Source organism: Bos mutus, chromosome 16 (assembly GCF_027580195.1).
Source record: "Bos mutus isolate GX-2022 chromosome 16, NWIPB_WYAK_1.1, whole genome shotgun sequence".
In the NCBI taxonomy this organism is placed as follows: domain Eukaryota; kingdom Metazoa; phylum Chordata; class Mammalia; order Artiodactyla; family Bovidae; genus Bos; species Bos mutus.
This window is the reverse complement of record NC_091632.1, coordinates 30,807,182-30,820,620: the sequence shown is the minus strand read 5'-3', so window position 1 is coordinate 30,820,620 and position 13,439 is coordinate 30,807,182. Positions and strand designations below refer to the sequence as shown.

Genomic DNA, 13,439 nt, shown 5'->3' with positions numbered 1-13,439 from the left:
TATAATACATTTATTGAAAACAGGAAAACAAATAAGCCCCATGTATTTCCTTTAAAAGAATGTGAAAACTATGCAACAACATCAAAAAGAAATATCAATTACCATGCAATCTGAAGGAATGTTTCAATCACCTAAGATTCAAAATTTACTGAAATGAGTGTTCATGTACCATAACATAAATCCTAAGCATATCTGTGGATTCAATTCCACAGGAAAGAATATGCTGATAGCATTTCATTCATGACAAAAAAAAAGGTCATCAATAACTTAAGGGCTGTGAAACCTAGAAATGTTACTTGGTAATATACCTTTGTATAACATATGATGTGAAAGTCACTCAGTCATGTCCAACTCTTTGCGATCCCATGGCCTACACAGTCCATGGAATTCTCCAGGCCAGAATATACTGGAGTGGGTAGCCTTTCCCTTCTCCAGGGGATCTTCCCAATCCAGGGATCAAACCCAGGTCTCTTGCATTGCAGGTGGATTCTTTACCAGCTGAGCCACAAGGGAAGCCCAAGAATACTGGATGGGAACCTACCCCTTCTCCAGCAGATCTTCCTGACCCAACCCAGGAATCTAACCAGAGTCTCCTGCATTGCAGGCAGATTCTTTACCAATTGAGCTTCAAGGAAGCCCTTGGATAACATAGCATTGCAAAAAATGCCATCCCCTCTGCTTCCTTAACCAACATGTTTAACAGAAATATAGTAACTTTCAGATAATCACCCTGTTTTCCTTGAAACTTTATTATAAATACAGAAATCTAAGACAAAAACCACACTCAAACCAATAGATAAATGAGGAGAAAAGTGATAAAATAAGAAGGCAGTCCATTTTCACGACACTCTTTCTAAGTATTAATCACTCATTTTAGCCTTGGGGTGATGATTTTATAGCTCTAGATGATTCTAGAACTCTAGAGCCACACGTTCAGTGACACAACTACACACAGGGTTTCCTTTCACCTTCCCTCTCTCTTTCCACAGTAACACTTACCATACTCAGTTCCCGGGTTCTCTTCCCAATTTCCCTTTCCACCTGGTGCAGTTCCAAGCTCAACTGCTCACTTGAAATCATTCCAGGCCATTTTGGAGGTGGTGGTGGTGGGGGCTGTGACTGGCCTGCCAAGGTGTTCGCCTCCCTCTGCAACACCAGTCTGTTACTAACAGCCTAGTGCATAAAGCCAAGCACATACACAGCTCAACACATTTCACACCAAGCATAGAATGACCAGGCCCGATTCCAGACCACAGCCTTAAGTAGCTTATTACTCATATATATTTGCAATAAAATCGATGCAACTATAAGGCACTGTTTCTTTGAATACCATTTGAATAAAAAAGGAAGAAGATGGGGGATTTAAACTTGGTGAACAGTAATTTAATCTTTGGTTTAAGTCGCTCTTCTTTTCTTATTTAAGACAGAAGTCAACTATAAATGTGGGGGGAAAAAACTATAAACATGCTTTTTTTTTTTTCTTTTTTAACTGAAAGAGAGAAGTCAACTATAAATGTGGGGGAAAAAAACTATAAATGTGCTTTTTCTTTTTTAACTGAATTTTCTCTGAAATAAATTCTATAATTTCTTTCAATGAAACTTCAATTATGACAAGGACTTTTAACCACAGTGAGTTAAACAATGCTGAAATTTTCTGGAACAGAAAATCAGTCTAGGAAATTTCAACTAAGATAAAAAGCCATGAAATAGTAAGGTAAAGAATTATATTTTATGAAGTTAAAGGTCCAAATCTTTAATAACTAGTTACCTGAAGATGAACATAATAAACATAGCATTCTTTTTTCTTACAATAGGAATTAGCAAGAAGTTTTGGACCAAGGTAAATAAAGCAATGGAAAAAGGAGACAAACATGAATACTATACAGGTTTATATTTCTAAACTTTATCACTTACACAAGAGTATAAGCCAGACACATGCTCAAAAATAAGCTCAAAAATAAACACACAAAACATCCTACCTATTGGTCTTGCTAATAAGAAAGTCTAAGACAGAATCAGTTAGAAATTTATTTCCAAAGCAATGCCTTACATATTATTAAAGATCCTGGTAGAAAGATAAAGACTAACGTTCTAAGAGTATCTTTTTCTTCAGAAGAGAGCAATGCATTTATCACTAGAATGTCTTTAGCTTTTCATATTCAAAGTCTATGTTCCAATCCAAAGGATAATATAAACAACCTAGTCTTCCTGATGTGGCACTTAAAGAACTTCAAGAATTTTTTGTCTTCTGACATTCTGTTTCTCTTAAGTACTAGACAGCATGGTGGAAAAAACAGTGAACTTAGAGTATGAAGACTTGGGTTCATGTTCAATCTCTGTGAAATTCATATCCTTCAACCAAAAAGGGAGGAAAATACCACCTGCCCAATCTACGTGTCAGGAACCCATATGGGTCAAATAAGATATGTAATAATAATTTATAAAGTGAAAAAACTATATTAATGAAAGGTATTGTTATTATGTAGAGGATTTTTTTTTTTTTAGGTCAAAGTTGTGAGCTTCTACTAAAGATACTGAGGAATAAAAGAAGTGAGAGAAATTTTTTAAAATTAAAGAAAATGTGAGAAATTAAAAACAAAATTTAAGTTAAAAGCATCTGTTGATTAAAAACTATATAGTATACCCTCAACTTAAATGTGTTATCAGGGAATATAAGCTCCTTTTATATATTTTATTTTATTTAATATTTTAGATAATCTAGGAAATTTAGATTATCTAAAATATTATACAGTATAAAAATATAAAAGGAGTTTATATATAATATATAATAACATATAAAAACATATAAAACATATAAACATATAAAATATGTTTTCTATTCTCAGATAATAGAAATTCTAAATTTCCTAAAGTCTGAAAACTTCAAAGTATTAAAATTCTTTGAAAAATGGACACCTATACTAACTCTTAAGAAAAAGACTTTAAAGTTTGAGGTTCATTGAACCTCAAAAGTTCCTCCTTTTAAAATCTCTTTGAGAAGCTTTAAAAACTGGAATATTTCTAAGCTTGTACCTCTAGTCCACGTAGCTGGGTCTGTTGGCTAATTTGATGGTTTAGCTGCTGTAATTCTAGTCGTAGCTGTTCCCTCTCAGCAGACGGAAGGGGTTTTCCATGACTAGCCACTTCTGACATAGATATTCTCTCCCTTTGGTGGGAAGGAAAATGTGGAATAAATTTTACATTTTATTAAAAAAAATACTATTGATCAGAAAAACAAAGCAAGTTGAGTAATTCTAAAGGTTTATAAAAGTAATAAGAATGACATAATACCTCTCACTGAAGTGTCCCTGAGAAGGTATGTTTTGATGAGGTGAATATGGAGAACCTCCCCAGCCACCATGAGTTCCATATGGACCATAATCTGTAAGAGAGTAATTTACAGTGAAATGATGCAATTCGTGGATTTGATTCTCCTTTTCAGGTAGTCACAATCTAAAAGTCAAAACTATATTCTGTACAGTTATCTTCAAAGATGGCTACCAAAATGGTAATAGGGTATTGATGTTTGCTTTTTCCCCACTAAAATATCAGTCTTTGTAATTTTTCCTCTGGTATGAATTTTTTAAAAATAAGATGTGTTATTTTAACAAAAACAATAAAACTATTAAAAAACACATAGGTTATCCCTCATATACAGATATTTTAGTTTGTACCCCTATAATTCCCCAGGTTATAATTACTTTTCTACAGGGCTAATTCCACAGAAAACTTTGCAGACTACTGTCCCTGAAAATTATGAAGAGCACTGATGGTAAATAGGGAGAAGGCAGTGTTGACAGTTGTGAATATGAACCCTCTAAAATCTGATTACATCTGATTACCTGAAATGTTAATAGATTTTGTGGGAGCTCCCTGAGGTGCCATAGCCTGCATTGGGCCAGCACCCTGATAGATCGTTTTGGAAGTTCGAGAAATGGCACCAAACCGAGATACTGTTGGTCGGTCTCCAAATGGGATGAGATCATCATCACTGGTTTCTGCTGCTCTTCTCTGAAGGTCCAATCGCTGGTCTCTCATTCCTTTACTCTCCACATTCTGAGAAAAAATGCAATGAGAAATCCACCCCTCACTTAGATCTCTAACATAATTTCCTTTAGCTCTGTAATAATTTACTGGTAAAAACTAAAATCATTGGTTGCTTTTAGTTGTCATATAAAACACTACCTTTTGAATCTCTGATCACTCCCTATAATGGTATTTTTTTCTACATCATCAGAAATATTTTTTACATCATTATCCAGTATACATACACACACACACACACATATACAAATATATATATGTACACATTCAAATAGATATATATAAACATTCTTTAAAAATATGTGCCAACATAGGCTTTTAAAAGGGATTACAGTCAGAAAGATAAATGGAAACTGAACTGTCCGACCCTTGCTACTTAAAGTGAAGTGAAAGTCACTTAATCGTGTCTGACTCTTTGTGACCCCATGGACTTCATAGTCCATGGAATTCTCCAGGCCAGAATACTGGAGTAGGTAGCCATTCCCTTCTCCAGGGGATCTTCTCAACCCAGGCATTGAACCCAGGTCGCCCACATTGTAGGCGATTCTTTACCAGCTGAGCCACGAGGGAAGCCCAAAGTATAGCCCAAAGTCCAGAAGCAACAGCATCACTACAGAACTCACTAGAAATGCAGAATTTCAGGTCTCATCCCAGTCTTACTGAATTAGAACTTGACCTTTAACAGATCCTTAGGTTAAATTCTAAGGATCAGAATTCACATCCAGACTCATGTTTGAAAAACACTGGGGGAGATTTTTATCCATTTGGGAAATGTTCAATAACATGTAGGTTAGGTTGGACAACATTTTTATTCTTCAGTAATTTATAAAACTTATTTTAATTACTCTTTCTGAAACAAGGGTTTCTATCTACTCTGCCTCCTTATCTCATTCCTGTTCTTAGAGAGGCTGTTTTTTATGGCCTAAAAACAATGTTGCCCTAAACCCACTACAGAAAAGCAAAAGGTTCCTTTCTGCTTTTTTCTCCTCTATATTCCTTTCTTTCTCTTTCTTTTTTTATTGCCTGGCATCTAATCATATTCATGCTATAGATGCTACTTCACTCATTTACAGCTATACTGGCATCTAAGTCTTGCTTTTCTATTACCAAGAACTGGTCTTCTCTCAACCTGCTGGACAAGTCTTCCTCTTTGAAAATCTATATCTTACAACCCAGGGAACCTTTCTTAGAATTAATAAGGGCAAATGGCTTAAGAATAATAGTAAAAAAAAAAAAAAAAAGTCAAGGCATACCTTTAACTCATTAACACTACTCCTAAACATAAATTTCATCCATGTAAACAAGGAAACATAGGCAAGAATGTTTACTGTAGCACTGTAGATAATAATAAAAGATCAAAAACAGCCTAAAAATATCAACACGAAAATGAATAAACAATTATATTTATTTATTGTATGATTATCAGTTATCATAAATGGTATCTGATAAAAGAAGTGAAAATGAATGAATTTGGACTTAGATATAAATTTGGATACATCTCAAAAAACAATGCTGAAAGAAAACATAGGCTGAAATTTATAATATGTATAAGGTCTATAAATATTCAAAACAAAATTATTTATAAGTCAATAAAAGTATCCATGAAATGATAAACTCTCAATTCAGGATAGGATTTACCTTAACTCCAGGGAAGGAGAGGAGCAGAAAATGAGATTAGGAAGGTATAGAAAGTCGGATTTAATTACTTAGGTAAAGTTTTATTTCTTTAAAGGATAAAGAAGCAATTAAGATAAAATAGTCATATATTTTAAGCTTGAGTATTAGATACACTGGTGTTACACTACTTTTGTTAAAAAATAAAATGATTTTAGTGTAATACATTTCGGTATACCACAGCTTATTTGAAGCTAAGTAACTATAATTGTGACACAAAAACTAGTGTTGTTCACTAGATTCAACTTTATTGTTTAAACTTAAGAGTTAAGAATTATAAAAGAAATCAAAAAGGTTTTAAATATAATTCAATCACACAGTATAGAACTATGGCTCAGTTGTTACACATACCATCATTTCCACACTCCCTGCTGCCACAACATCTTTAGGTTTTGCATCTTTGGTTCCAATGTAGGAGCCAATAGTGTCACATGACCAGGGTGAATACTGGCTATAATCATTTCCTTTGTATTTCCCAGCTACCTTCAAGTCTTCATCCAAAAACTAGAGATAGAAAAAAGAAAAAGGAAACAAAATAGGAAATAGGTCTATGAGTAACAACACCGAGAAAGCAGGAATTTCTTTAGAACAGCATGCTAAAGCAACAAAATAATGGTTATTTGATTTGTGTCACAATAGAAGATTTTTGTTGACTATGAAAAATGTAAAACAAACAAAAACTGATGTTGAGCCATTACATTTTGTTAACACAAAGTCAAAAAGAAGTATCTCAAAATCTTTCAAAGAATCAAATTAGGATTTTTGAAGCAATTTGCTCATCCCCTTTCTCAACAGATTAAGTTAACATTTAAGCAAATAAGTACTAGGCCCTGGTTTTGCTAGACTCTTTTTAATGTTTCTTTCAATAATATTTCAGGTAAACAAGAGCACTAAACACTCTTTAAAATGTAATCATAAATGTTCTATTTAAGTACATGATGACATAATGACTTTTTCCCTGAATCTCTTTAATAGCAACAACTTGTATCTTGAATAAAATCTGGTCCTTACGTTGAATGATTCAATGAAGTGAAGATTCCAAATTTTCTTAAGATGAGCTCTGAAGTTATATAATAACCAAATAGGTATTCTAAGTCTGATGTATTTTTACTTACATTCACATTTGTGTAACCTTTTACAGCCTTCTAAGTGCTTACACTATCTCATATGTTCTTCAAGTCCAGGTGAGACAACATGGGTGATCTGACCAAGGTTATACCAGTATAAGGAGTGCTAGGACACTATTAAATTGCCCTCACTTTATCACAGATGTATATACTGGCATACTAACACTCCAGGGGGATACTGGTACATTTAAATGGCTCTATGCTTCCCCTATACTGAAAAAAAAATAAAATAAAAAATTCTATTTTCTGAGTCATCATTCTGGTCTTCTGCAATGGCAGAAGGATCTGCTGTTCATAAATACCACTCATTTTCAAGCACAACTCCTGTTTCCATTGTGTATAACTTCTTCCCATTTTTTTCTGTCCTACTTCTATTTTAAAAATCCCATCTCTTTTTTACATGTCTTCTCCACACACAACTTTTGTATAAAACAACTAGTTTTTTAAAAGACATGGTCTACTAACAAGACCATTTTCTGCCTCCAACAGCAAGACATGCAAGATAATTGGTTAAGTAAAAACAAAAACCAAAAATATGCAAAACACAAAACCTGAAGATGTAATTACTAAATAATCCTATTAAAAAATATAATGATAGGTTAGTTCATGTACAGAAAAGTTGAAATACATATTAAAAAGTTGAAATATAATAAACTGACAATGATACAGAAAATGAGATTTTGGAGAAATTTCTATGTTACATTATTTTCATAATGTATCAGTTTAGTATAACTATATGTGGGGTTGTAATAATCAGAACTGAAGTTTAATTATATAGCTTTATGTTATTAATGAGACAAATTCTAAAGTTCCTTAACAGTCACACATTATTACTTTTTAGAAATAAAAAAAAATACAAAGTTATTATTTACTGAATGCCCACTATGTGCCAGATGCCTTGTGTCATATTTAATTTTCACCACACCACTATGAGGTAGGTTTTGTTATGCTTGATTTACAAATAGAGAAACCTGAGCCTCAAGGTTAAGGAAAGCTAAGTAACTTACGAAAGATCTGAGCCACAAAGCTGAACGTGACAGATAAGTGTATTTCATTCTAAAACTGGCTCACTTTTCATGGTGTCATATTGCTTTCCATATTTCTCAAAAAATGGTATTGCATAACAAAGCTCAGGGATGTCTCTAATAGTCAGGTTTTGAAAAAATATCATGTCATGTTTATCCTTTACAAGTAAAATGATATTAAGAGAAGATGTTACAGCTTTACTAATTAACCTAACCTACATTATTGTGGAAAATTCATACAGTGTTTAGACAGGAAAGCTAGATACTGTGAACTATCTTTAGTAATTTTACTTTCATACATCCCAAAGTTTACTGTTTATTATATGCAATATGGTATACTTTACTTTTCAACTTTCATTGCTTAGAAATACTGTTTAGAATTATAATTCTACACGTAAAGCATGTAAGACATTTTCCTTACATAAGATAAACTGCACCCATATGAAAAAAATCTATTTGACTTAAAATGGCTATACACATTGAACTGAGGCAGTATGTATAACAACAAGCCAAAATAAATACATAAGATCAACAAAGCAAAAAGATAGCTTTCTGAAGAGATAAAATTGATGATAAATTCCTAGTAAGACATTAGAAGTGGAATAAAACCTGTAGACATTAAAAAGATAGTAAGATAATACTCATAATAACTTTTAGCATTGTCTTGTTGAAATACTGATAACCTTGAAATTATTGTTTATTACTCTCTAGTTTATTCAACTATTCAACAGTTTATTCTAGTAACTCTATTTCAGTGTTTTTCTGCCTTTTACTACCTATATTAACCTGTCTCTTGTATTTGAATTAACCTTATCATCCTACTGCTTTCCTCGCTATTGAGTTCAACAAAACTTAGACATGTCTCAGTTATAAAAATAGTCTAAAACTAGAAATACAAGGAAACTTTATTAATCTGATAAAGATTACCTATGAAAAAGCTGACAGCAAACATCATAACGTTAAACTGTTAGAAGTTTCATTTGCTCAAAGACCAGAAATAAGAAAATCTATCATCATCTCTCTTTCTAATATTACACTGGAGATCTAGCTTACATAACTAATAAGAAAAAGAAAATACTTAAGAATAGAAAAGGAGAAAGCAAAATGGTCACCATTCATAGAGAACACAAAAATCCAAAAGAATCCACTAACAAATACAAGAATTAATAGGGAAATCTACCAAAGCTGCTGAACACAAGGATCAAATTCATAAAAATCTACTTAATTTTTCTGTAATAAGAACAAAGAGAATATGAAACTTCAAAAAGGATTCCATTTAAAACATCTTCAAAAACATTAGTTTTCTAGTAATAAGTTTAATGAAAGATGTGAAAGACACTGAAAACCATACAAGGTAGGACATTATTGAGAGAAATTAAAGAATATTCAAGAAAATGGAGAGTATACCATATTCGTAGAGACTCACTACTAGAAAGATGTTACTTCTCCTCAAATGGATCTAAAGCAACACTGTCCAGTGAAAAATATAACTGACCCACATATGTAAAATTTTTTAATAGGCACATTAAAAAATAAAAATATAAAATTCATTTTAACAATACATTTAATAATCCAAAGTGAAAAGGGGACTTTTCTGGTAGCTCAGACAGTAAAGAATTTGCCTGCAACAAAGGAGACCCAGGTTCAATCCCTGGGAGGGGAAGATCCCCTGAGAAGAGGTTAAATTGTTAAATAATTTTAACAATACCTTTTATTTAACTTAATAATCCAAAGTAGTATAATTTTAACATGTAATTAATATATATTACATATAATCATAATTACTTATATAGACTATATAAATTAATATAAATGTATTACTGAGGAGAAGGGGACAACAGAGGATGAGATGGCTGGATGGCATCACTGACTCAATGGATGTGAGTCTGACTGAACTCCGGGAGTTGGTGATGGACAGGGAGGCCTGGCGTGCTGCAATTCACGGGGTCGCAGTCAGACACAACTGAGCGACTGAACTGACTGACTGACTGAAATATTTTTGAGGGGGTACTAAATCTTCAAATCCAATATATGTTTTATGCTTATAGCACCAGGGAACTCAGATTAGGCTTAATTTAGGTATCATTATCCATATATGGCTAGTGGTTAGCATAGTGGGTTGTGCAGATCCAGAGATTCGATGTAATTCTAATAAAAACTGCAGCAGATATTTCTGTGGACATCCACATGCTGATTCTAAAGTATGTTTGGAATTTCCAAGGACAAAGAACAGCAAAGATAAACCTGAAGACCAAAACTGGAAAACACACATCACCACATGAAGACAGTGTGATGTTGGTAGAAGGACAGAGAAATAGATTAATAAAACTGAAACATATACAGTCACTTGACTATGACCAGATTATGATATTATATACAAAAATCAATTCTAGATGGATTACAGATCAAAATAATAATAATAAACCTTTCAGAAGAAAACATAAAAATATCTTCATGATCTTGGGAAGGGTGAAGATTACTTAAACCGCTGATAAAGGAAAATTTGATAAATGAGACTAAAAAGTCACAGGCTTACTTCCTCTTGATGGAAGGCAGAAGGCAATGTTGGTGAAGGTGCAAAAGGAGGTGGAGAGATAACCTTCCTTTCTTCTAGCTGTGCCATTATTTCCTTTCGTCTTCGATGTAACTCATCTAGACTAGGATGGGGCTGGGGAGGAGGCGGAAGCCGACTGTACGGAGGCTCCTGGAAGTGAAAAGATGAGTATAAATTGAAAAAGAATTTCAGGACACAATGATTCACTTAGCACACATTTTGAATAACTAGCCTGTATACTCATCTGCTGTGATTCATGGGACCGCAAAGAGTCGGACACAACTGAGCGACTGAACTGAACTGATACTCATCTTAACATCTGGAAATAGCAAGACTTAATAAAACAAAACAAAACCCCTAAAAGTTCTCAGGACTTCCCAAAGACCTAAATATAAGTTTCTTTTTCTTTGTCAGAGACCATACTTTCTAAATGAATCTAGAAACATTAATAAAACCATCTAACATTTTCAGAAACTAAGATGGGTTAGTGGGAGTGGGGCAGTAATTTATTTCCCTTTTAATAGTCAAAAAATAAATAAAACCTAAATCTATGAAGATTATGAAAAGGTGACAAAAGTTGCTTTCTTTTAAAAGAATTAACTGATCAAAGGTTTATTACCATGGTAAAAGGTTAAACAGAAAATCGCTGTAAAAAATAGTCTAATTAAATCTACATTAATAATAATAAAAAGAACTCAGCATACTCTGTTGTATGAAGGTCTGATCTGAGTTGGGTGTGCAGCCACTGGATAGTAACCTTCCATTTGTTGGTATCTTTCTCTGGGTTCTGGTACATAGGGTGGCACTGCTGCAGGTGGAATCTCAATGGGTATAGGACTTTCTCGGAAAATCTCCTCTCTTGCATAAGACTGAGCTGGGTATACTCGACGGCCATCATAGTGTGGTGGGTACATAGGAGGGTACTGTTGTGGCTGTGTGCCATACTGTGAGTTTACTACACGATCTTGGAGGTATGGTGGATAATGATCCAAGTAGGGAGCACCAGGTTCAGGAGCAGATGGTGGAGGTCGGACAAAACGAGACACACATTGTGGAGGTGGAGCATAGTACATACCTGTACAGTACAAAAGAGCAACCGAAAGCAACAATCAGCCAATCTATTTTTCTATGTAAGACTTTTCCTTTTAAAATATTTCAACAGCAAAGAATCAAAAATCCACTCATTTTTTAGATGTTTTCCCCTCTGCTTAGGTATGTAGTCAGGCTAGATTTATGAAAAATATCAAGCAAAAATTCTCCTTCCAAATTATTGAAAACACCAACCTATTCACAGTCTACAACAGTAAACTGGCTCTCTCGATTCTCTGATCATCTTTCTGGTGTGCCTAATATACTGCAAACACTGGAAAGCAAAAGAACTATATTTTCCTGAAGCTTAGGTTCCACAAATCTTTCATTTGCATAAGTTTAGAATGTGAGACTGAGTTAACTGGAAAGAGATATGGCCCTCAAAAGATCCATTCTGCTGGTACAGATAGAGTGGCTAACTGCATAACTCTAGAGTTATTTTTTTGGCCATGCTGAAAGGCACGTAGGCTCTTAGTTCCCCAATCAGGGACTGAACCCGTGTCCTCTGCAGTGGAAACATGGAATCTCAACCATTGGACTGCCAGGAAAGTCTCCTAGAGTTCCCGACCCAATAGTTGTGGCAGTAGCTTCCCAATTTCAAGACATTTGCCTCAACTGATGAGCTCCTCTGTTGGCAATCAGGACAGAAGCTTCCTATATGTATTTTCTTCATTGTTTATTTTTTTTTAATATGAATTACATTATGTGAAAACTCATTCTCCATACCTAGTATTACCATTAAAATTGGCTATGTCTGTTTTCTCAAATACCTGCTTCCTATTTTCTCACCACATTAGTCCAGACCTCAAGTCACACCTGGATTAACAATAGTCTTACTCCTCCTTGACTCTAGACTCTCATCTTTACAATCCATTTGTAAATTTTCCTTTCTATTCCCAAAACCTCTATTTAGGGCATTCTTCCTGAGTCTTTTGAGTCCTCAAGTTCTCAATGATCTTCCTTGAGTCTTGCAGTTAATTTCTACCACAGTAATATTCACCACCACAAGTGAACACCTCATTTCAAACATGCATATAGTTTTCTATTCTTTATAATATTGATTCTATACTATAAACTCTCTAGAAGTACGTACTTGCATTTTCTCATGTATATTACAGGACCTAGAAAAAAATATTACATGACAACTGAAAGGAAAAAATGTACCATGTGTGTTTAATTTATATTCACCATAATATTATATTCTTTTCTCATGCTTGAAGAAAACTTTTGTCAGGAAAATATATATTGTGCCTCAGCAAATTTCCATTGTCTACTTGAAGGACTTATTTCCATAAATATGTAAACACTTTTAATATACAACTGCTTCTAGCAGTTAGGGTAAACTGGTTTTCCTAGCTTTGCTACTTCATTTGTTTCATATTATTTAGCTGATCATATAACTTCAGTTTTTTCCCAAGTATTAAAAAAAAGCATTTTTTTGAGGAGATTACTGAAAATATGGTCACTCTTACTTGAAATCATTCTTCCAACTCCTAAGAAAAGTGAGTGACATAAATGAAAGATCATTACCCTGCTGATAAGGTGCTGATTCGAACGGCGGAGCGGCTCCTCGAGGATCCTGGTAATAAACATCAGCCTGCTGTGCTGGATAGAGCTGAGAACCTCGCGCCACCATCTGAAGAGGTTTAGTGACAGGCATAGGGGGCAGCTCTGTTGGTCCTCTTGGAGGTACAGGATGCGGATTAACAGGCAAGGTAGAAATACTCTTAGGGACTGATTCTAGCCTAGGGGAGCAAGAGTCTGCATGTCAAGTTTAAGGTCTTAAAAACATTTCTAAATGTATACAAACTGTTACATGTTTAAAAAAATTGCCAAAATTTGGGAAACAGGTTTCTTCCAATAACCATTGTTTTCCAGAAATCTTGCAAACTTTGATCTTATGTCACCTATACTGTTTCTCAAAAA

General features: G+C 34.0%; 1 protein-coding gene across 4 annotated transcripts in view; it reads right to left on the bottom strand.

Annotated features, from left to right (window-relative positions):
• RC3H1 (ring finger and CCCH-type domains 1) overlaps positions 1–13,439 on the bottom strand; it is a 75,812-nt gene that overhangs the window by 9,198 nt on the left and 53,175 nt on the right. For 3 of the 4 annotated variants that reach the window (XM_070384904.1, XM_070384903.1, XM_070384902.1), the window contains 8 exons: positions 13,044–13,258; positions 11,129–11,499; positions 10,407–10,574; positions 6,070–6,222; positions 3,843–4,056; positions 3,292–3,382; positions 3,034–3,166; positions 1,000–1,173 (listed from right to left, as the gene is read on the bottom strand). In XM_070384904.1, coding sequence (XP_070241005.1) covers positions 1,000–1,173; positions 3,034–3,166; positions 3,292–3,382; positions 3,843–4,056; positions 6,070–6,222; positions 10,407–10,574; positions 11,129–11,499; positions 13,044–13,258 — 1,519 coding nt within the window. The remainder of the gene's footprint in view (positions 1–999; positions 1,174–3,033; positions 3,167–3,291; positions 3,383–3,842; positions 4,057–6,069; positions 6,223–10,406; positions 10,575–11,128; positions 11,500–13,043; positions 13,259–13,439) is intronic. The other variant, XM_070384906.1, reaches the window with a different exon arrangement.